The 22294-nt window shown below is 35.4% G+C and overlaps 4 protein-coding genes across 5 annotated transcripts; 2 read left to right on the top strand and 2 right to left on the bottom strand.

The window, feature by feature from the left end:
* The first annotated feature begins 4908 nt into the window (after positions 1-4908).
* LOC132633070 (uncharacterized) lies at positions 4909-8670 on the top strand. Of its 2 annotated transcripts, none has more exons than XM_060349276.1 (6): positions 4909-5279; positions 5353-5477; positions 5591-5687; positions 6150-6259; positions 7930-8044; positions 8485-8670. In XM_060349276.1, the coding sequence occupies exons 1-5, from the start codon at positions 5210-5212 to the stop codon at positions 8026-8028; spliced, it is 501 nt and encodes a 166-aa protein (XP_060205259.1). In that variant the 5' UTR covers positions 4909-5209; the 3' UTR covers positions 8029-8044; positions 8485-8670. The 2 variants fall into 2 exon arrangements, with proteins under 2 accessions (XP_060205259.1, XP_060205258.1); XM_060349275.1 differs by having other exon boundaries at positions 4912-5279; positions 7930-8004.
* A 1987-nt stretch (positions 8671-10657) lies between these two features.
* On the top strand, positions 10658-11427 carry LOC132634311 (uncharacterized). The gene is made up of 2 exons (XM_060350579.1): positions 10658-11006; positions 11104-11427. The coding sequence occupies exons 1-2, from the start codon at positions 10725-10727 to the stop codon at positions 11233-11235; spliced, it is 414 nt and encodes a 137-aa protein (XP_060206562.1). The 5' UTR covers positions 10658-10724; the 3' UTR covers positions 11236-11427.
* A 133-nt stretch (positions 11428-11560) lies between these two features.
* LOC132631491 (major allergen Pru ar 1-like) lies at positions 11561-12424 on the bottom strand. The gene is made up of 2 exons (XM_060347065.1): positions 12244-12424; positions 11561-12156 (listed from the first exon to the last, which is right to left on the bottom strand). The coding sequence occupies exons 1-2, from the start codon at positions 12422-12424 to the stop codon at positions 11858-11860; spliced, it is 480 nt and encodes a 159-aa protein (XP_060203048.1). The 3' UTR covers positions 11561-11857.
* Positions 12425-13132: 708 nt separating this feature from the next.
* LOC132633068 (DEAD-box ATP-dependent RNA helicase 35) lies at positions 13133-21546 on the bottom strand. The gene is made up of 3 exons (XM_060349273.1): positions 21400-21546; positions 14819-15720; positions 13133-14142 (listed from the first exon to the last, which is right to left on the bottom strand). Exons 2-3 carry the CDS (start codon positions 15715-15717, stop codon positions 13278-13280), a joined length of 1764 nt encoding a protein of 587 aa, XP_060205256.1. The 5' UTR covers positions 15718-15720; positions 21400-21546; the 3' UTR covers positions 13133-13277.
* Positions 21547-22294: the final 748 nt, after the last annotated feature.

Genomic DNA, 22294 nt, shown 5'->3' with positions numbered 1-22294 from the left:
AAGAGTAAGTAGTTTTTTAATAACGTTCATAGTTAATTGTTGGTTTGTATTTTCCATCCCGTAGGCTTTTCGTCTTCCTCCCCTCCATCTCTCTGATGGGCTTATTGGAGGAAAATAAGCTTGCCAGATAATAATACTAGCATTATCTCTTTGATTCCAAGAAGATGCCATTTTGTGACCCTATCAGCTCAAGATTCTGATCATGCTGAATTAAGGCGAAGTTCTATGTACAAGAATTGGGTCAATTTCCGATTGCCGATTATCTTTAGTCTGCAGATAAGTAAGGAGGATTAGCTTATTTTATGGCTTGAGATTTGGGAGTACTTCTGTACTTGAATTGCGTAATTCTTTTCTTTAAGAACAGACCGAGACCTTTGCTCTTAGCTTCTGGCAAAAATTTTGACCATATTATTGATTGACAAATAAATTTTAGGCACTTCATTCTTCCATTTTGGCAAGGTATGAAAAACAAGAGAAGTGAAGGGAATAATTTATAATACTTACTGTTTTGAATTGTCTTCGACCTATGCAAAAATCAGTAATTCTGTAGATAGAGGGATGGGCATGGTAGATACCGATTACCATATCGACATTGAAATTTTTTATGCCGCGATTTTGGTATTATGGTATGCATTTTTAAAAAGTTTGATATTCGATACGGTATTCGGTATTCATAAAGAAAATATTGATATACCGAATACCATACCGAAATATATAATTACATATACAATTCATATATCTTAGTATTATAATACTAACAGATATATAAACTAGTAATATTAGAAAACTAATTGTGTAAGCGTTGGAACTTTGACTACTCTATCTTGATTTAAATGTCTTTTTTATGTAATTGATTTACGAAGGGAATTGCTTGTACTTTCCTTTGAATATTTTTACATGTGTAAGGTGTTTAGTACATAAGAATTGAGATGTTTCTTAAGTATTAGAAGTCATAATTCTCCACGATATGAGTATATGTAAGTCGAAGTCGGACAGACTATTGTATCGATTTATCATACCGTAAAATATCGAAATCGAATTTTAAAATAGCGAACCATACCGAATTAATTTGGTACTGTAATGATATAGTATTTTTAAAAACCGAAATTACCGTACCGAAATTTTAAATACCGTATCATATCGTACCATGCCCACAACTAGTAGATATTGTATCTCAAAATTTGGTGAATGCTTGCTGCACGTCTACTAGAACTTACCCTAGGTCCACCCTGTCGCTATGCTGTACTGCATATTTTACGTCTACTAGAACAATCAGGCCTCAATTTGTCAGTTATATCCTTAATTTTGTTACCTGTTGAATATGTCTGCTGGATAGTCAAAACAATTCATAAAGTTCGTGCATTATCCTAGAATTTTGTGATTATACAACAGTACAACGACAACTTGAGTGATCTCCTTACAAAAATAGGAAGAAGTGATTGAGTATCGCGTTATTATATCCAAATATATTTACTTGTATAACATGGCTTAATTAAAATTTAAAATGTTGGCTGGTTTCCAATCTCCCCGTAGTCGAGACTAATGGGCAATTTGAAGGATTGCCTTTCGCTGGGGTGTTCTTTAATTTCTGCCCCTCAAAGTGATGGTCTTTAACTTTTGCCTTTCAGGCAGAATTTGGGCTTTACAGAAAGAATTTGCACATGGACAGAATTTACAAAATCCTGCCTTAAGGCAGAATTTTGCAACTTCTGCCTTGCAATTTTTTTTTACTGAGCTGGGGTTCGAACTCACAACCTCGGGGTATTAAGCGAAGGCCAAAACTTAAAGACCACCAATTTAAAGGAAAAAAATTAAAGACCACCCCAAATAAAGGACAATCCGTGCTAAAAAAAAGGAGACTAATCGGGTCCATTTGCATCTGTCCAACCACAGAGCCCAGTTGGTCATAACCCAAAACCAAACGTGATAGAATTAGCTCATAAAAAATAGGGATAACTACATGACATAACAAACATATAGTGGGTATTGACATTTAGTAGCTATAGTTTAACTTAATTACTTCTCATAGCAAACATTTGTATATTAATGACATTTAGTAACTATATATATATATACACACAAAATAGAATACCCATCACACTATTCACTTCCAACCCAACCCTCCCACCTCTCTCTCCCCTCTCCCCCACTGTTCGGCCGCCATGGTTGTAGCCATCGCCGGAGCTTACTTCTTCGGCGAACCACAGCTACTAAACCACAACCATTCTTCTCACCACAGCAACAACACCAACCACAACCATTCTTTTCCTCTTCACTGCCAACAGCAACAATAGCAGCCATCGCCGGAGAAGTCGCCGGAGCTTACTTCTCCGGCGAACCATAGCAACAACACCAACCGGAGCTTATTTTCCTTTCAGTGAAGATTTTTTTTCAGATATGAAGGTGATGGTGATGATGATGGAGAAAAGAAGGTGAACGAGAAGAAGATGTACACAAATCTGATCGGAATTTTTGACTGGACAGTATATAATATTTTTTGCGTTTTTCGAAAAAGATCTTTTTATATACAAATGAATAGAGTGAATTAACGCCTGTATACAAATGAATACAATCAATTTTACTTTTTCTATTCAATATTTTGAGTGTCTTCATTTTTTTTGTGTACATATGTTGTATACAGTGTTTTTCGCCTGTCTTTGTTAATATTTTTGGTGTATCTATGTTGTACACGCCTTTATTTGTTGTATCCATACCGAAAAATATGGTGTTTGTTAATTTTTGGCAAATTTTAACTCGCTGTATACATGAATACAACATTGTATTCATGTATATAGCAAAAAAAAAAAAAAAAATGTATACACGCACTTTATTGCTGCTTGTTGCTACCAAAAGCAATTGGTGAAACATATGCTATGTGGCTTGAGTTAAGTCCGTAACTTTGTCATTTATGTAGTTTCCCCTAAAAAATAATCCGCTAAATTTAAGTTTAGATGAATTAATGATATGTTCATTTGCTAATTGAGTTTATTTATAAGTTGTATTGATATAGGCTACATCTATCTATATATAATATAAAACTATGCATAAATAATGTGATGTGACACTTCTCTATGACCAGGATCCTATTTATCTTTTTTCTCCTTTTTTTTTTGACTTTTTACTTCTCATTTTGGTTAAAAATCTCTAATATATTTTCCCTTCATTTCTTAATTAAGTCCCTATTAAATGTATTTATATTTATAATGAAGATAATGATGAGTTGTAGTGCTCTGAAGAGTTATGACCGTAATAAAGAACATTTATAAAGGAAGGATAACGAAAAGTCATAATATGGTCTCACATATAAAGGCATCCTAACTTACAGTTCTGCAACATTTTTAATTTGCAATTACAGGTAGCTACGATGAGAATTTTTGACAGTTTGAGGAATCATTTTTCAGAAAGAATTGGAGATTATCCCAAAAAATGTCCAGGAAGTTTTTATTCCTTAACTTTTTAAATTGAAAGTGTGAAATTTGTTTTGATTCAAAATAGTAACTTTATACTTGTTGGATTCATTTCATATTTGAAGCAGTAATGTTGTCATATTCACTACAATATTATATTCATATTTTATTTTGGCGTGAGGAAGAAAAAAGTTCTTGAATGGTGTTCGGCTTGTAGTAGAGAGTGTCTACAAGAGCTCAAAAAATTATGCATTCGTTATGTATTTTTTTCCTTCTATTTTACGTATGATTAAGGTCGTTAGAATGATGTGTATGTTGTATTAATTTCTTCTTTATTTCTTTTTTCGTCTCCATGATTTCTCTTCAGTTTGATTTTATATGAATTTCTGATTGTCGTAAAATATCTAATTGCTTTTGGTTGAAGATAGTAACTTATGACTTTGTTAGAAGTCTGCTAACTACTGACCAAACGGTTGTTTCTATGGGATCAATTGTACGTTTGGTATTTATATAGAAACGGCAAGTGGGTGTAATTCTTTTTGTTGTATTTTTCTATTTTACATTCGTTTTTATGTAAGGAGAAATCTCCGAAAATATTGAAAAATCTTGATTTATATGAGATAAAGACATTGTTATTTATATAAAAAGGAACATAATTTTTTTTTTCAAAATTCAACATTTTAGTAAATCAAGAAGATAATTGATATATTTTTTTTTTTGGACAGTTTCTCCTACTTCTCTATTTTTTATTGTACAAGAAAAAATATATCAATTACTATTCCTCCATTCATTCATATTTTTTAATGCAAAGATTTAGTGGTTTTTATTTCCATTACTCACACAAGTTCTTATTACTATAACCCTCAAATAATTAATAGTCATGTTCATGGCATTTGTAAGACTTTATTACAATTAGATATGATCACAATAGTCAAGAATGTCACCCTTCTAGAACATCAGATATTGTAAATTCAGATTACAAATATAGTACATTTAAAAAAGTTGGACAACTAACATCTAACATGCTATATTTCTTGAAGAATGAACTTGCTACTTTATTATTAAAAGTATTTTATATCTCCGATTTATATTATTGTAGTCCGATCTTTTTCAAATAGTACACCGATTTATATATATACGCACCTTTTCTATCTATATTATATTTAATAAATAATTGGTGTCTTTTATGACCGCGCGGACAAATTCACTAGTATGTAATCTAGACTGACTCACAAGGAACTTTGTCAAATATTTCTTTTTTGATGTGTTATATATAGTCACAATAAAATAAAATATGTTTATTCATTTTATCGACAATTCAACAAATTATAATTTATTTATTTGCGAGAAAAATCAAATAACTAAAGTATGACTGATTATTTAGCATATCAATTCAAGTGGAGTAATAATTTTGTATTATCAATTTATTATTTATTACTCATTCCATTTTAATGGGCTCAAATTAATAAAAAATAAATAGAAGACCATCTCACGATAAATACATGCTGCGAAACAACAGATCAGGAATCTCTGAGACATCTAGGAGGTAGGTGATAAGTTCGATAGACAGACATCAAATTCCTCGTCACCCAAACTAGGTCGCTATTAATGTCTTGTTGATAACATAGTTTCCTCAATCCCTACAACTATACTCTGAGACTCGCCACTATAAAAAATTTGTTACTCCCATTCATCGTGGTTGACTTTATTGGGGTTTTGATTTTTGATGAAAAATCTGATTTTGTTTAGTGGGTTTCTGTTAATTTGATTGGATTTGTAGTTTTGCTTACCAAGATTTGACCATGGGTAATGCTTCTTCAATGTTGACTCAGTATGATATTGAGGATGTTCAAGACCACTGCGACCATCTATGTAATTTTTTCTTACTCATCTACTATTAGTCTTTTTTCTTGCACTGCTTACTAATTTGGGAAGGAAAGTCCAGTTTCACAGCAGGAAATAGTGTCACTGTATCAGAGGTTCTGCCAACTTGATCGGAATTCAAAGGGTTTTATATCAGCTGATGAGATTCTGTCAGTTCCAGAATTTGCAATGAATCCACTCTCTCAGGTGTGCTTTTAGATTTTTGTTTTGGTATTAACTAGTAGATTATTGGTATATTTCTTGTCGTGTTGTTGGTATGCTCTTTGTGTTTGATAATAATGTGAAACACATCTTTCCAGAGATTGCTTAAGATGGTGGATGGGTTGAACTTCAAGGATTTTGTGGCATTTTTATCAACCTTCAGTGCTAAAGCGAGCATGGCACAGAAAATTGAACGTATGTTATTATAACTTTACATATGTTGTATTTTTTGCAACTTAAGGAAAGAATATATTGGCTTTATATTTTGTTTATACCTAGTGACATCTTAGACTTACTACTATTCCCGATAGATGTTATTAAGCATATCCATTAGATTTGGTAAGATTCTTCTCTCTACTTTTCTTTACTAAAAAGTGCATTTGCTAATGTGGTTTAAAGAGAAGATCCATCAGTGGTATTGAATCATTTTGTTAGTCTTTCGAGGACTAGGGACTTATAGTAGAAGGTCTAGAGGTTGGTGGTAATAGACCAGCCATACTGAAGAAGGGCTCTTGTAGCAACGCTTACACAAATTCTTTTATTCCTGAAAATGTATTTTGAAACAAGAGATTTGTTATTAACCTAATACTATAATTTTTGTACTTCCTTTTCCCTTTTTAGCACTTACTGATTTCTTCACCTACCATTTTGTTTTAGTTATCTTCAAAGTATATGATTCTGATTGCAATGGGAAGGTGACCTTTGATAATATAATGGAAGTGCTTCGGGATTTAACTGGGTCATACATTTCTGACAAGCAACGAGAGGTACTTTACATCTTTTATCCTTTCCACTCTTTCTTTTTGATACAGAGTCTTATTCACAAAAACAACATTTAGAAAGTTTCCGACTTGTACAAGATGTATGAATAGTCTCCTAATCCAACGCCGAAAGATTCTATAAAGTTACAAAAGTGTCAGAATGATTTACCTCATTCCTCTTTCACCAAAAAGATGGAGATATTGTACATCTTCATCAAGATGAGTATCCCTGCAAAAGATTGGTAGCTCCTAAAGAGGAGTTTGGATTATATGTATTGCTAGACTTCGTCAACCCATTTACAGTATGTATGACAATCTAAATCATGTGTTGAAGTGCCCTAAACACACTACGGATTTTAATTAGGGAAAATTACGCTCTATGTCTATTGGGAGAAAATATTTACGCCAGGTAGCCCATATTTTGAGTTTGTTACCCGGTTTAGCCCATATTTTTATATAAACACCTTTCACCCAAGGTTGATACATTATGTGTAATGCTTTCCCCCCAGGTATAATGTTGTATGATATTGTATATTGGGCTACGTGGCGTAATATTTGTGTTGGGCTGTACATTTTTGAAAAGTTCCCTTATAATTATGCTATTTGACGTTTAGTGCTTTATGATTTTTAATATCCTGGTTCTTCACTATGATCATTTGCTTGTGCTTTTATGTAATTAATTTTTTTTATTCGACGTTGTCGTGCTTTATGATTTTTATTATCTTGGTTCTTCACTGTGATCATTTGCTTGCGCTTTTATGTAAAGGACCATAACTAATACAGCACATAACTCTGCCAAAAGGTAACCCAAGAAGTGTTATATAAAACATGTCAAAGTGTATATTCAGAAATCAGAATATCAGTCTGAGTCTGAGCATTCTTTTCTGTGTCAATGAATCTCTTTGTGCTTGGTGCTCCTCTCTTATCTTTAAAGCTAATAGTGCTTATTTCAGTGTTATACTTGCCTGTCTTCCCATTTTGAAACCTTAATTTGCGGTTCCGTAGAATCTTGTGTATGCATATGTTTTAATTTAAGGGCCTAAAGTGCAATGTTCAAATGTAAGGCTGTCAAGTATATTTAGTTGAGTCATGAACTCTGCTACTTTACGTAGATTTGACCTTGGATCTAGCTCATGACACGCCAGCTTTTTATTTATCTACTATGGTTTTATCATGGTCGAAGTGGAGAAAAATGGCTAGAAACTTGGCATAGGTGATGGAGGAGTTTAATAATTCATGTCTGCAAGTAAAATGTTGTTCTTGAGATTGAAAAATTGGGAGGGTGGTTGTTTGCCAGTATCTGTTCAAAAGGACAATTTGAGGAAATATAAAATAAATGTTCATAGTCAGTAACTACCATGTTAAGATTCAAAATTTGAATGTGTTAGGGTACCTTGACTTTCCTTTGTATCATTGGTTGGTTTATTTCCTCATGTTGTAGACAATTTGCTGATACATCGCTGCATTCGCATGCACTGTAAGTTTGAGTATTTTCTTTGCATCTCTTAACATCAGCCAGTCACTATCCTTGATTAAAGAACCTTTTACTTTCTGAATCTCATGTGATTTTTGTAGCTTCCTGGCTTATGCAGCTGCGGTTTATCAGTTGCCATTTCGTGTAGCTTTTGAATAATGAATTTGATGAGTTCCTCAGCTTTGTTTGATCTGGATTGCAGGAAGTGTTGAGCCAGGTCTTGCACGAGGCTGGTTATACAAAGGACTCATTACTGCTGTTGAATGACTTCATTAAGGTTAATTCACATTTTCTGGACTGAGAATACAAAACTTTAGGTGATTTTTATTAACTATTGTTTTGTGTGTGGGGGTGGGATGCTTTTTTGTTTGGAGGGGGGGGGGGGGGGGGGGGACATGTTAATGAGAGAGATTAGATGTTACAATTAAGAAATGGTGTCTATTCTGATCTCTTGAAGTTTAAAAAAGAATTACATATAGAGACACCTTAATGATGCTAGGCAACTCGCTAGTCTCAATGGTTATGCTTCTGCATGCTATTTCGTTTGTTAAAGTAAGACACGCAGGTAATGAAGCCACTATCGTTTAAATTCGACTTGTTAATTGCTTTTGTTTGGATTGGTGAATTATTGCGATAGCTTGAAGTGGGTTCAAAAGATCAGCTGTATGATTGTATTGCTCAAGCTATCTTTCTCGTTGTAGTGCTCAATATTTCTCTCTCCTTATTGCTTTGCCCTTGTGTTTGCTTATCTTTTCAGATCATGGACCATCCTGGTTTGAAGATGGAGGTTGAAGTACCAATTGACTAGTTGCGCCTGCGATTTCATTTACTACAATTCAGATGTCTCTGTGTACAAGTTTTGTTGAATTCGTGCACCTGCATTTACTAAACGCTTTCAGCTTATTCAGTAGATCTTGAATATGCTATAATTCTCATTTTTTCACGAACTGTGTATATTTCCAAGTTGAGTTGAGCAGAATTTTGCGTGCTAGTGAGGCCGGTTAACATACACATATAATTCCTAACAAAGTTCAAAGTAATGAGGTGTTACATTCTCTTAGAAACATTCGTCCTAAAATGCAAAACAAGTTATGCCTGAGGTTTGAAAATTGGAAGTGAAGCGGAACTGGTTTGTCTGTTGCTCTCGGCTTGAGCTCAACATAGTGGCTCAATAAATAAGACTCGAATTCCGATGAAGCGTACAGGCACAGAACTGTCAATAGTTAGAACTACATTAGCAACGGTCCAATGAAAGGATGGGAGATTAATTTGAACAAATCATTCTGAAAAGTGCCAAAAATAGAATTAGTTACAACTAAAGCTACTGCCGTTCTATGAAAACACTGCATTAACACCTTCTGCTTATATGCATCCAAAATTAGCCTCTTTCTTTGAACAGAAGAAATCACACCCTGCTAATTTCAGCTTCAAGACAAATAATTTCTAGTTTACCGGTTTCACCATGCAATTATCGGTTAACAATCAGACCTCAAAATTTCCGAATCCGGAGCCAAAATGGTTTGTTTTTGGAGCTAATAGCCCTTTTTTTTTTACACCAAAATGGGTATTTCGTTGGTTATCCAACGAAATACTCACAATCAACACTGTTCCGGTCCGGATTATTTGTTGCATTTCGCTACACTTGTAGCGAAATGTAACAAATAATTTATTTATTTTTGCATTTCGTTGGTATATGAACGAAATAGGATTTTTTTTTTGTATTTCGTTTATTAAAAAACGAAATAGGATTTTTTTTTTATTTCGTTCATATAAAAATGAAATAGGATTTTTTTTTTTTGTATTTCGTTGGTATATGAACGAAATAAGATAATTTTTTTTTTTTGTATTTCGTTTATAAAAAAACGAAATATGTTTTTTTTTATTTCGTTTATATAAAAACGAAATAGGAAAATATAATTTTTTTTTTGTATTTCGTTGGTATATGAACGAAATAGGATAATTTTTTTTTTGTATTTCGTTTATATAAAAACGAAATAGGAATATATATATTGTATTTCATTCATATACCAATGAAATAGGATAATTTTTTTTTTTTTTTTGTATTTCATTTATATAAAAACGAAATAGGAAAATAATTTTTTTTTTTTTCGTTTATATACCAACGAAATGTTTTGTTCCATTTCGCAGGTATATAATGAAAAACCTTCTTTTTTTTTACCGTTTTTCTGCTCTCCATATCGCTATGGTTTTAATTTTATTTTTTTGTTCATTTCTGTTGGTTCAATCAGTTTCAGACGAGCACTGAATAGTTGTCAAAATAATATCTTTTACATTTCGTGACTTAATTTGCGAAATTTTTTACTTTTCTCCGTTAATAAATATTGTCCTATCTTTACCTATGGTATATATATATATTTCCTATTTCGTTTTTATATAAACGAAATACAAAAAAAAAAAAAATTATCCTATTTCGTTCATATACCAACGAAATACAAAAAAAAAATATATATATTTTCCTATTTCGTTTTTATATAAACGAAATAGAAAAAATATTTTCATATTTCGTTTTTTTATAAACGAAATACAAAAAAAAAATATCCTATTTCGTTCATATACCAACGAAATACAAAAAAAAAAAAAAATCCTATTTCGTTTTTATATGAACGAAATAAAAAAAAAATCATATTTCGTTTTTTAATAAACGAAATACAAAAAAAAATCCTATTTCGTTCATATACCAACGAAATGCAAAAATAAATAAATTATTTATTACATTTCGCTACAAGTGTAGCGAAATGCAACAAATAATTCCGGACTGGAACAGTGTTGATTGTGGGTATTTCGTTGGATAACTAACGAAATACCCATTTTGGTATAAAAAAAAAACGCATCCTATTTTGGGCTATTAGCTCCAAAAACAAGTCATTTTGGCTCCGGACTCCAAGATTTCCTATATAAGTAAATACTAAATATATACGCCAGAAATTTTTGTTAGTAGTTTGAATGAATTGAAGCCGGAAGAACATACCCATCAATATGCTTTTAGGGGCAGCCAGCATGTCAGGCAACAAGGGAAAATCCATCGCGTACTCGCATCACTTGGCTGATAGTTCATCAAGGAATTTTTGTGCAGAAGAAGCTAATTATAGAAATAAGGAGGTTGTGCATGCTGAACAAGTTAAAATACTTGATAAAAGATTGAGAATTCTTGAAGATGAAGCAGAGTTAATCAAGGAAGCTTTCTTGGAGGGTGTGGAAGAAAGAAGAAAGTTGGTAAATGCAATTCAAAACGAAATTCAGGCTGTAAACAACCGGAAGGTATTAATAAGATAATCTTATTATTGCTACAATCAAAGTTGATTGCTTTTATTGAACTACACTTTGTTGCTTGATGATATGTTCTTTTCTTATACAGCGTCAACGACATGGACTCCCGCAACTTCTAAGTGAAGAGTCAAATCCAGCAGTTGTTATCAGAGAACTGAAAGCTTCAGATGCTGTTTTCCAGGATGCTACTGAATGTGTATGTGAATTCTCAGATCGATGATTCCGTCTATCTGTGAAGATTAGATGGCCTGGAGGCTGCAATTTCCCCTCACGTGTGGTGCTGACTTTTTTTTTTTTTTTTTTCATGTACCAAACACGTGAAAATATTTTTCTTTTAATTTGCTTCTTGGGTATCAGTGAGATTTGAACCTCAAACTTTTTGTCTGCTTTGATATCATGTTGAACTGTGTAATTGTCTCGTCTAAAAACTTAAACTATTAGAGAAACCACACTTTGAGCTACTTAATTATATTATGTCTCAAAAATTTCATCTGAAATTATATGTACTTTGACTAGAAGGCTAGCAGCCTCATGTTAGAAGAGAAATTGTTACTGTTACTAGAGTGATGAAGAAGCTATTATTGTTGCTAGTTGCTACATTCTCAGTGTTAGGATTCTCACGTCAATTAGTCATCAAACATTAATCACCTCTTTCAACTTTTCGAGCAAATGACAAATGAAGATGCAGACCGGTACAGAAAACAGTTCAAGATTACCATCTATTTAACCATAAAAACAGCCAACAACATTATTGCACATCAGAAGATACTTATTGCTGCCACAAACCAAACACAAATTTGGGACTCATAGAGAAAACCAGCATCCCATAACATAGCAACCCTCTAAGCATAGGCTTCAGGGTTCTGAATGAGATAGGATTCGACAGCTTTGAACATAGCCAAGACCTTCTCTTTGCCTGCCTTGATTTCCTCTTCCTTGAGCTTGAAATCTCCCAGAGTGTAGTATGTGCTAGTCACCTTAGAGATGGAACCACCATCTGCTGACTGCTCAAACTTCACGTCGTAAGTTATTTTCTCAAGATTGTCTACCAGTCCATCACCTTCGACCAATGTGTACTTATATGTGTATGTCTCCTCGTTAAGCTCATCAACACGATACTTTATGGACTTAAAATTTCCACCTAGACACAAAAATAGAGATAAAACAAGAGTTATTGTTTCTTCACAAATGCTGTCTACTAAACGAATTATGAGAAGATTAATTTTACCGTCAGGAAAATTGATGGTCTTGATGCTTCCATCACCTCCATCACCTTGAACTTCAATGCTTTTAATAGCTTGTGGCATCAACTTCGGGATCAAGTTATGAGAATCAACAATGGAAGCCTTGAATATTCTTTTTGGGGGAAGGGGAGAAGTATTCTCCTCAGTGAAGGTGGTGACAGCCATAATGTTTTGATTCTGAGAAGTATATGGAGTAATATTTCTTGTAGGGGGGAGAGCACTTGTTTGATGAAAAAAGGAGGGGATATCGGAGTTTATATAGGTTCAAGTCGTGGAATTATATAATCTTGTAGTCATTTTCAAGGCAGGCCAAATATATGCTTTTGCTTGTCCATATGCATTGGTTTCCAGTGTTTGTAAAATTGTCATAGCTGAAGGATCAGTTTGTTTTGTGCGTAGATGCTCTTAGTTGGATTTACTTGTTCAATATATATGGTATAGATGAACTTGGAAATGGTCATTCAATTTATAAGGATTTTGCTTTTGGCTTGTCTTTAAGTTCCACGCCCCCCCCCCCCCCCCCCCCCCCAAACCCACCCCAACCCGTTCATAGGGTACGATCATTGAGTATTATTTTGTACTAATGAGTCCCAAAATAGATCAGGATTTGGTCATGAGAGGATGATTGCATCAATTTATAATTGTTTCTTTCTGGCAGAATAATCATCAATCTTCAATGTGAATATGAGTGTGTCAAGAGGCATGGACAACCAAGAAAGTTCATAATGACAGCTTATCGCAATACTCTTGCAATTTTTACAATCCTCAACAATAGTAATATGATCCAAAGTGAAGATAAATGTTGATAACAAAAAATTAGACGTTCACATCTGTCTTAACATTGAGATACATCTGGAATTCTGGAGCAAAAAGTTAAGACATCCAAGAAACAGTAACCTTTAGATTAACCATGAATATTACATTTTACATTGAGAAACCAATTAGTAGTAACAATCATCAAAGCTACAAAGAGAAGCGGATACATTTGAATGTTGCGGAGTGCAAATAAGTAGGGGAATTAAATTTCTCCACGATAACCTCCAGAACCGAAGTAGTCTCTCCTTGAATTGGCTATCTGCACGCTCTTTTGGTGCTCTAGCTTGGGGCAGTCCGTGATACGATGACCAAGCCCACCACAATATGCACAACCCTTTACTCCACTTGCATTTGTGATTGCCTCAATGTCATCCATTGGGTCATTGAGCTCTGCAAGGACAGGAGGAATCCTCTGTTTTGCTTCTTGTAACAAGTGTTTCAGATCAAGGAGAGTTGTTTCGCTCTGATTCTTGTTGATAAAGGTAGTGGCTATTCCTGTTTTCCCACATCTTCCTGTTCGTCCAATCCGATGCACGTAGTTTTCAATTTCAGCAGGCATATCATAGTTAATTACGTGCTGAATCTCAGGAAAATCCAACCCCTTAGAGGCAACATCAGTGGCAACTAGAACATCTTTCTTGCCTGCTTTGAATGATGCAATCGCATACTCTCTCTCTTCCTGATCCTTGCCTCCATGAATAGCCACAGCTTCAACTCCTTTTAAGAGAAGATATTCATGGATATCATCCACATCAGCCTTGTTCTCACAGAAAACCAGAACCGGGGGTGGAGTCTTTTGCAAGCACTCGAGAAGGTAAACAATCTTGGCTTCCTGCTTTACATACTCCACTTCCTGAATCACATCAAGGTTAGCTGCTCCAGCCCTCCCCACATTCACAGTAATTGGTTTAACTAATGCACTTCGTGCAAAGTTCTGGATCTTCGTGGGCATAGTAGCAGAAAAAAGAAGAGTTTGTCTTTGAGCTTTGAAATGATCAAACACCTCCCTAATATCATCTTCAAAACCGAGATCAACCAATCTGTCTGCTTCATCCAGTGTTAAGTATCTGCAAAGAACCAACACTACAGTAGGCACCACAAACTTGGCAGACATACATTCCAAGGAAGTAAAGTAAAAGAAGCAAATCAACAATAAATGAACGGGATTGACATATACAATCTTTGAGAGGACGGACTCAAATTAGCATTTAGCAGTCAGTCAGTAATTCCCACTGTTTATATTTGACTTCGGCTGAAAAAGGAGGTACTCCCTCTATCCCAATTTGTTTGACACTTTTCGCTTTACGAGAGTGTGTGTTTGAACATAGAATCTTAATTTTTTTTTAAAATTAAATTTACATATTTGGAAACAACTTAAAGAGTATTATAAGTGTCAAACAACTCGTTTGACTCTCGAAAAGCGAAAAGTGTCAAACAAATTGGGACGGAGGGAGTACCATTTCGTAAGCAAATTCTCCCACAGACAGCTTTCCATCTACTTGATTGGTCAGAAGTTAGGCATAAATAAATGAGACGTTCTATGTAACATCGAACTGTCTGGATCATACAAGCCAGGAAAAACGTTTCGATTACTCTTCATCTGTTCGTCTAGTATTTATATTTGAGATAACAGAGATCCCCCAGATGAACACGTTAGATCCAAAGCGTAGAAAACAAGCACGACAACCAGATAGATATCACAAACTACTACCCAAGTATTGATCTAGAAGATTAGGTCTGTACCTGCAATTGTCAAGGTTCATTTTCTTCTTTGCTAACATATCTTTGAGTCTTCCAGGTGTAGCAACTACAATGTGCACTCCCCTCTTCACAACATCAATTTGGGACTTCATATCAACTCCACCAATACACAGCAAAGGCCTCAATTCAGGATAACCATACTCCTTGAGCAGTTCTAAAAATTCTTCTATAACTTCATATGTCTGTCTGGCAAGCTCTCTAGATGGACAGATAATCAAACCGAGTGGCCCTTCCCCGGGAGCAATAGGCATCATAACCTCTTCCTGCAAAGCCACCATGATAAGTGGCAAAACAAAAACCAATGTTTTTCCAGAGCCTGTAAAAGCTATACCTATCATATCACGACCTGTTAAAATAACAGGAAGGCCCTGCACTTGGATTGGCGTCGGCTGAATAATCCCCTTCGCTTTAAGTTTCTTCAATATGGGTTCAGGGAACCTCATGTCCTTGAAATTCTTTATCGGTGGAGGAATATCATCGCCATCCACAATAATATGCCATTGCTTTCGAAGGACATCACAGGCTTTTTTTGACATCCGTCTGATGGCTAATGGGGGCTTCCAACCGGTTAACAAAGGCTCCGTATAAGTAATACCTTTAGCTAATTCGCGAACAGACATTAACGTCTTCCGATCAGATAAATGCTCAATCATCTCCTTCTCTTGAAGGACTACTTGTTCAGTGGGACTAATCTCAGGTTGCTCCTTCTTTAACTGAGTGGCCTTCATAAGCAAACTCGGCTTAGCCTCAACAAGATTCAATTTTTCCGCTTCCTCTTCGAAAACAGCAGAGTTTCCTTTGCGCTGAAGGATCTTTAGAGCCTCCAGCGCTCGGCGCTTTGCAACTGGTACATATTCAACATAATCATCCTCACCTTCCATCTCCTGCAACAAAAATGATGTGTCACAAATGTCTATTGTGACTTAATAAATTTAAGTTATAAGTAGTTTAATTGAGTCCCTTAAGTTTTAAGTTGTTAACTTCTGCATTTATATTAAAGTCCCTATAGTATGTTAAGTTTATTGTTTTTTTTTTTTGTCCCCAATTCTGTTACAAGAATTGGACAAGTGTCATTTGAGATGTAGCTGAGTCAGGCCTATTTGTACCGTTGTACTGAACTTTTGTTGCATCATCAATACTGAAATCAACTTTTTCTCACTCTTTTCTCTCTATCTTCTTTCTCTCTTTCTGTAAATTCCCCATTGTAACAAGAGAACCTCTCCTCTTGTTACAAATGGTATCAGAGCAACAAGCTCCGCTGCCGATACCGGCTCCGTCGCCGGAGATTCAAGCGATTCAAGATGACCTACGAGCTATAAGAACTCAGCTTGGGGTTTTTGCTGAAGATACCGGAAAAAGGTTTGCAACAATTGAGGACAACCAAAATCAATTTCAATCACAGTTAGATGAAGCCCGAGAAACAAACAAGAATCTCGAACTGATTTTGAAGAGTTTGAACTTACAAACAGCAGTAGACTTGACTCCGCCGTCACCAATGACCTCACCAATCAACACCACTTTGGGTCCAACACCAGCTGGAACACCGACTGTTCCAGCTATGAACGAATATGGTCAACCATCAGGTACTAAAACCCCTTCTCCTACTTCTCAAACTCAATTCACACCATCAACTTTTAATGTTGGTCGGGGTTTTACATTTCCACCTGCACCATTGTTTTCAAGTCCACCCCTGTTTCGAAACCCTATTTATTCATCTTCACCTCCAATACTACCCACCCCAATCGTACACACCCCAGAAACCCCAAATAGTCAAAGAACCTTAAAGCCCAAAATCAATTTTCCAGAGTTTGACGGTGCTAATCCCAGGAGTTGGTTGAGAAAATGTGAGAAATTTTTCGAGTTATATAATATTCCTGAACAGGAAAAGTTAAGTTATGCTTCAGTACACATTGGAGAAAGGGCAGATGTGTGGTTTGATAGTTATCTGGTTAACCATAGGGGAGTAATGACTTGGAGTAAGTTCTGTACTGAGTTGTGTAGAAGGTTTGGGAATCTAAGACCCCAAGACATTGTCGATGAGTTTAACAAAATTATGCAATATGGGACTGTTGAGCAATATCAAGCTAAGTTTGAAGAACTTACTAGTTATATGACTATTTTGAATCCCTTGTTGAATGAAGCACACTATGTTGCTAGTTTCATTAGTGGACTCAAACTAGAGCTTAAACCCCTGGTAAAACTAGCCAATCCTAAAACTGTTTTGGATGCCTATGAAGTAGCCAAATTATATGAAGACTCTTTCAGGGCACTTACCCCTCTTTTGTCACCCAGATACCCACAAAATCCCAATACCAGACCCCTTGCTATTACTTACCCCAGAAATCAACCAAACACCACAAACAGAACACCTCCTATACCAAATGCTCAAAACCCTCTGAGAATAACTTATCCTAACCAAAGACCCCAAGCCAGAGTTCCCTTTAAACCAAATAATTTGCCACCTAATCTTGAAGCGTTGAGGGAACAGGGATTATGTTATAGGTGCAAGGAGAAGTATTTTGTGGGTCACCAATGTAAACCAAAAGTACTGCATGCTATGGAAGGGGTAGAAGTAAATGAGGATAATGAACCACAAGAGGAATTTGTTGATGTACCAGAAACACTTGAAGAACCAGTAGAGGAAGTTGCTGAAATTTCATTAAATGCTTTACTGGGGTTAAGTTCCTCTAAGGGAAGTGTTTCTACTATTAAAATCATTGGGTATGCTTGTAAAGTACCCATGACAGTCTTAATAGACAGTGGGTCAACTCATTCATTTGTTGATCCTTATATTGTGAAAGTTCTGAAACTGCCGGTTCAACCAATGAGAAAACCCATGAGGGTGGTAGTTGCTAATGGGCAAGTCATGAGTTGTCAATTGGAAAGTCCTTCCTTCAGCTGGAAAATGCAGGGTGAACAGTTCAATTTCAGGTTAAGACTCATGAAGGTTGGGGGTTGTGACATGATACTAGGGATGGATTGGATAGATATGGTAGCACCTGTTATCCTCCATACTAGGCCCCATAGTTTGAGTTTCATGTGTGAGGATAGAATGATCACTTTGTATGGGGAAACAAGTGATTCTGGGGTGAATAAAATAGACACTGTAGATACTGAACAACTAAGGAAAATGCTACAGTGTGGAACTTGTGAAGTGGTAGCTGAATTGTCAATGGTAAGTACTGGAATAAACATAAAGGGAAAACAGGAGGTGCACCCAAGCATTGACAAACTACTTCAATCATACAGTACAATATTCCAAGAACCCATTGAACTACCACCTGAAAGAAAGTGTGATCATGTGATCAACCTAATCCCTGGTGCACAACCATTTAATTTGAGACCATATAGGTACTCCTATGATCAGAAAAATGCTATTGAAAGCATCATTACTGATATGCTCAAAGCTACCACTGTTGTGCCAAGTCAATCACCATTTGCTTCACCTGCCTTGTTAGTTAAGAAAAAGGATTCTACTTGGAGGTTATGTGTAGATTACAGAAGACTCAATAGTTTAACTGTAAAAAACAAATACCCTGTTCCCATGGTTGATGATCTACTTGATGAGTTGTTTGGGGCCAATGTGTTTTCTAAAATTGATTTGAGGGCTGGTTACCACCAAGTGAGGATGAAACCAGGTGAAGAACATAAGACAGCCTTTAGGACACACCATGGTTTATGGGAATTCAGAGTCATGCCCTTTGGACTAACTAATGCACCTGCTACTTTTCAGTCTTTGATGAATGAGGTATTTAAGGATCAAATGAGAAAATATATATTAGTATTTTTTGATGATATACTAGTATATAGCAAAACTATGGAGGATCATTTGGTTCATTTGAACATGGTATTGAAACTGTTAGAGAAGAACAAACTTTTTGCCAAGCAGAGTAAGTGTGAATTTGGACAAGACCAAGTAGAGTATCTTGGGCACATCATTAATGGTACTGGGGTCAGTACTGACCAATCTAAGGTATCCGCAATGATTGAATGGCCAAATCCCAAAAATATAAAGGAATTGAGGGGATTTCTTGGATTGACAGGATATTACAGAAAATTTGTTAAAGGTTATGCTCACATCAGCAAACCATTGACAAATCTGCTAAAGAAAGGAGAATATCAATGGAATACAGAAGCGGAAGCAGCTTTCAATCAACTTAAAGTGGCTATGTCACAAACCCCAGTACTTGCATTACCTGACTTTAACAAAACTTTTGTTTTAGAGGTAGATGCTTGTAACACTGGAATTGGAGCAGTGTTAATGCAAGATAAGAGACCCTTAGCTTATATGAGTCAGTCTTTGAGTAAAAGACACCAAGGGATGTCTACTTACGAGAAAGAACTGATTGCACTCTTACAAGCTGTTGATAGGTGGAGGCATTATTTGCATCCACAACACTTTATAATCAAGACTGACCACTTCAGCTTGAAGTTCTTACAAGAACAGAAGATTACAACAGCATTACAGCATAAAGGTTTAACCAAACTCATGGGGTTAAGTTTTGAAATTCAATATAAGAAAGGAGTGGAAAATTTGGTGGCTGATGCACTGTCAAGAAGGGTGGATCAACAAGATGAGAATGATACTCAACAATGCTTAGTAATAACACAACTGCAACCTAAATGGATTGATGAGATATTGGAGAGTTATGAGGGAGATCAAGAAGTATTGCAAGCTATTACAACCTTAAGTAGCAATCCTGGTAATGGAGTGGATGTATCATTACAACAAGGCATGTTAAGGTATAAGGGCAAGGCATGGATAGGCAGTAATGGATCACTTAGAAGACAACTAGTTCATACCATTCACAACTCAGGTTTAGGAGGTCATTCTGGGGTCTGGGCTACTTATCAGAGGTTGAAAGCAGTGGTTTACTGGCCTGCTATGATTGAATTAGTGAAGGTGGTTGTCCGAGAATGTGATATTTGTCAAAGGTGCAAAGATGAGCAAATTGCATACCCGGGGCTGCTACAACCACTACCTGTTCCTGAAAGAGTGTGGGAACACATCTCATTGGATTTTATTGAAGGCTTACCAAAATCAGAAGGGAAGGATACTATTTTGGTTGTGATTGATAGATATAGCAAATATGCTCATTTCATTGCTATTTCTCATCCCTTCACTGCATCTCAAATAGCAAGGGTATTTTTAGACACCATTTATAAGTTACATGGTCTTCCCAAAAGTATAGTATCAGATAGAGATAAAGTTTTCATAAGCAACTTCTGGAAGGAACTTTTCAGACTCTTGCAAGTGCAACTTCTTTTCAGTTCTGCCTACCATCCACAAACTGATGGGCAAACTGAAAGACTAAATAGGTGCCTAGAAAATTATTTGAGATGTATGACAGGACACAAACCAAAAGAATGGAGCAAATGGCTGTCATTAGCAGAATTTTGGTATAACAGTAATTACCATACTGCATTGAAAATGACTCCTTTCAAGGTGCTTTATGGGTATGATCCCCCACAACTATCTTTCGAACTGGTGGCACAGTCAAGAGTGGATACTGTTGATCAATTGTTCAAGGAAAGGCAAATTATGACCAAGGTGTTGAAGGAAAACTTGGCTAAAGCTCAAAATAGGATGAAAATAAATGCTGATAAGAAGAGGACTGAAAGAGAGTTTGAAGAAGGAGATTGGGTGTTCCTTAAGTTGCAGCCATACAGGCAGACATCTATAGCTGTCAGGAGGAGTTTAAAGTTGGCGTCAAAGTTCTATGGACCATACAAGATCATACAGAAAATTGGACCAGTTGCCTACAAACTAGCACTACCTCTTACTGCCAAAATACATCCTGTTTTTCACATTTCCCAACTCAAGAAGAAAGTTGGACAACATGTGACTCCTGCTATTGATCCTCCCATTTGTACACCAGATGGTCAGCCATTAATAGAACCTGTTGCTATTTTGGATAGAAGACTGGTCAGGAAAGGCAACAAGGCTTCAACTCAGATATTAGTTCAATGGGCTAACCTGCTACCAGAAGAGGCTACATGGGAGGACTATCAGTTTATCAAATCTCAGTTTCCAGGTCTTGATGAGTCTTGAGGACAAGGATCATTTGAAGGAGGATGGATTGTCACAAATGTCTATTGTGACTTAATAAATTTAAGTTATAAGTAGTTTAATTGAGTCCCTTAAGTTTTAAGTTGTTAACTTCTGCATTTATATTAAAGTCCCTATAGTATGTTAAGTTTATTGTTTTTTTTTTTTGTCCCCAATTCTGTTACAAGAATTGGACAAGTGTCATTTGAGATGTAGCTGAGTCAGGCCTATTTGTACCGTTGTACTGAACTTTTGTTGCATCATCAATACTGAAATCAACTTTTTCTCACTCTTTTCTCTCTATCTTCTTTCTCTCTTTCTGTAAATTCCCCATTGTAACAAGAGAACCTCTCCTCTTGTTACATGATGTTTTTAAAGAGTTGAAGACAGTTGCAGTAGCGCTTGAATCTTCTTTAACACTCTAAAACAGAAATAATTCCAGTCTCAGCTAACAGAAACAGGCTATGAATCCAATTTATGATTATGAGGATTCATATGTAAGTAATAATAATACCTGAAAAATTAAATTGCAACTGGTTGATAAGAAAATGGAAGTAAAGATAATTTCTAATTGAGTGACATTGTCAAAGAAATAAAGAAGCGTGCACAACCATATTACCCAGAGAGTAAATTCGTGCTTGTATAATTGCAGAGCACGAATTGCGGGTCCATCTTATTTTGGTTTGGGCTCGGGTCTGGCCCGAAACTTTGACCCGACCGAGTCCTTTCCCTCTCTTCCTAAAGGTGTAAATTTTGAATTTGATCGTTGCGATATACTAGTAGTATTTGATCAAGCACTTTGAACCTTAAGTTAATTGAAATGATGCATTTTTTGGGTGAATCTTCCCAAATTAATTACATTATCAATGTTGACACCACTTAATTATGAATATTTAATATTACGTTTATATTTTATTAACATTTGAGGGCAATATAGTTCTAAATAATAATGTATCATTTTTCTATATAAAAGGACCAAATACACGCATTTTTATAATTTAAGGTTAAAAGTGCTAAATCATCTATTATCAGGACCAAAATCATAATGCAACAATAATTAAGGGACTAAAAATGCTAGTTCCAATTGTTAATCCCTAATTCCGGTTCAAAAAAATTGTCCAATTGACTCCAAAGCAAAACAAAGACCATTGAAAAACAATTATCGCAACCGAAAAAAAAAATAGATTATCCATTGAAATGAAGGACTTGAATTCCCCACCCTACCCAAAAAAAAAAAAAAAAAAAATTATCCATCTTCTCGTGTCATTCTCTATCACTTTTACAAACTTGTTAGGTCTAGAATCATGTGTTGATTTAGGTTATTTATTTCATGAATTAGTGGTAGAACTAACTTAATTCAACATTTTTCCCCATCGTTTATTTGTATTTCACTAATCTACGGTAAGAAC

Source organism: Lycium barbarum, chromosome 3, assembly GCF_019175385.1.
Source record: "Lycium barbarum isolate Lr01 chromosome 3, ASM1917538v2, whole genome shotgun sequence".
In the NCBI taxonomy this organism is placed as follows: Eukaryota; Viridiplantae; Streptophyta; class Magnoliopsida; order Solanales; family Solanaceae; genus Lycium; species Lycium barbarum.
The sequence above is the reverse complement of the archived record's forward strand: the minus strand, read 5'-3'. Positions and strand labels throughout refer to the sequence as shown.